The 1,206-nt window shown below is 46.3% G+C and overlaps 1 protein-coding gene across 1 annotated transcript; it reads left to right on the top strand.

The window, feature by feature from the left end:
* The first annotated feature begins 81 nt into the window (after positions 1-81).
* LOC110097393 (dnaJ protein ERDJ3B-like) lies at positions 82-859 on the top strand. The gene is made up of 3 exons (XM_020823758.2): positions 82-308; positions 393-541; positions 636-859. The coding sequence occupies exons 1-3, from the start codon at positions 238-240 to the stop codon at positions 842-844; spliced, it is 429 nt and encodes a 142-aa protein (XP_020679417.1). The 5' UTR covers positions 82-237; the 3' UTR covers positions 845-859.
* The last annotated feature ends 347 nt before the right edge of the window (positions 860-1,206 follow it).

Genomic DNA, 1,206 nt, shown 5'->3' with positions numbered 1-1,206 from the left:
TGCCAGCTGCACAATCCCTCACTCCCGATTGGTCCACTTTAGAAGTTCCACGTCCTTATGAATCATTTGGTGGCTTAAGACATCGTTTGTTGGTCTTTGAGACCCGGGTTTGTCGTAAAAGGCATCGGCTACTCTCTCTCTCTCTGCGCGTGGGCGTGCGGAAAACGGGAAAACCCGCCGGAAAAGTTACTCGAGTTAATCGGAGGACGGATTGGGCGGAGCTCCGCTGGAGTTCAAATGGCTCGTTATAGGGCGGGCTTGCTCCTCCTCGCCGTCGTGCTCTCCCTGGTCTTCGCCTCCTTTGGAGCGTAATAAGATCCCGCTAATATAGACTGTCATTCACCCTCTCCTTAACTCGCAATCTTTTCTCATTCTCCTTGCGGGTTCTCCAGGAAGAGCTATTACGAGGTGCTGCAGGTTCCGAAGGGTGCCTCCGATGAGCAGATCAAGAGGGCGTACCGGAAGCTCGCGCTCAAGTACCACCCTGACAAGAACCAAGGGAACGAAGAGGCCAATAAGAGATTTGCCGAGATCAATAATGGTATGGAATTGCGATCTGTTATTGTCGTGCCTCTTCTGCTGGAGAGAGTGTGAGAGGCAGTTTATTCGGCTTTTTAATTGTCGTTTGTTGATAGCATATGAGGTGCTTACTGATTCGGAGAAGAGGGGTATCTATGACCGATACGGGGAGGAGGGCCTCAGGCAGCACGCCGCTGGTGGTGGAAGGGGTCCCGGGATGAACATTCAGGACATCTTCAGCAGGTATCGATCTGTTTTCTTTCGATTGGTGCATAATTGTGCGACTGGTTGCCTTCTGATCAACGGATTGATTCACATCTGTTAATTTCCTGGCCCTTTTATGCTTTGCTGATCCTTAATTTGTTGCATATGTGTGATTTATATGAGATTTGGAATTAATTTGTTTTAGTCACCTTGAAATCTGAGACTTTTGATGCGCATCCTTCATTCGGCACTGGGTGTTTAAGATTAATGGGTATGAAGTTTCATGATTGGTAATATGCACCAATACATGTCGTTTGGTAGTTAAATTTTTTACCATTTGATAAGTTGTTGACTCTTATAACAATTAGGGGCACATCAAGGGCACAAGGCTCTTAGCAATGTAGGGTCTAGAAACTGGTTGATTTACATTGATTTTCCTTATATTTGTTTCTATGTTTCAAACTCATGATCCGTTGGAGATAA

The sequence above is a fragment of the Dendrobium catenatum genome, unplaced genomic scaffold (genome assembly GCF_001605985.2).
Source record: "Dendrobium catenatum unplaced genomic scaffold, ASM160598v2 original_scaffold_245263, whole genome shotgun sequence".
Classification (NCBI taxonomy): domain Eukaryota; kingdom Viridiplantae; phylum Streptophyta; class Magnoliopsida; order Asparagales; family Orchidaceae; genus Dendrobium; species Dendrobium catenatum.
This window is presented reverse-complemented; position numbering and strand designations above follow the sequence as displayed.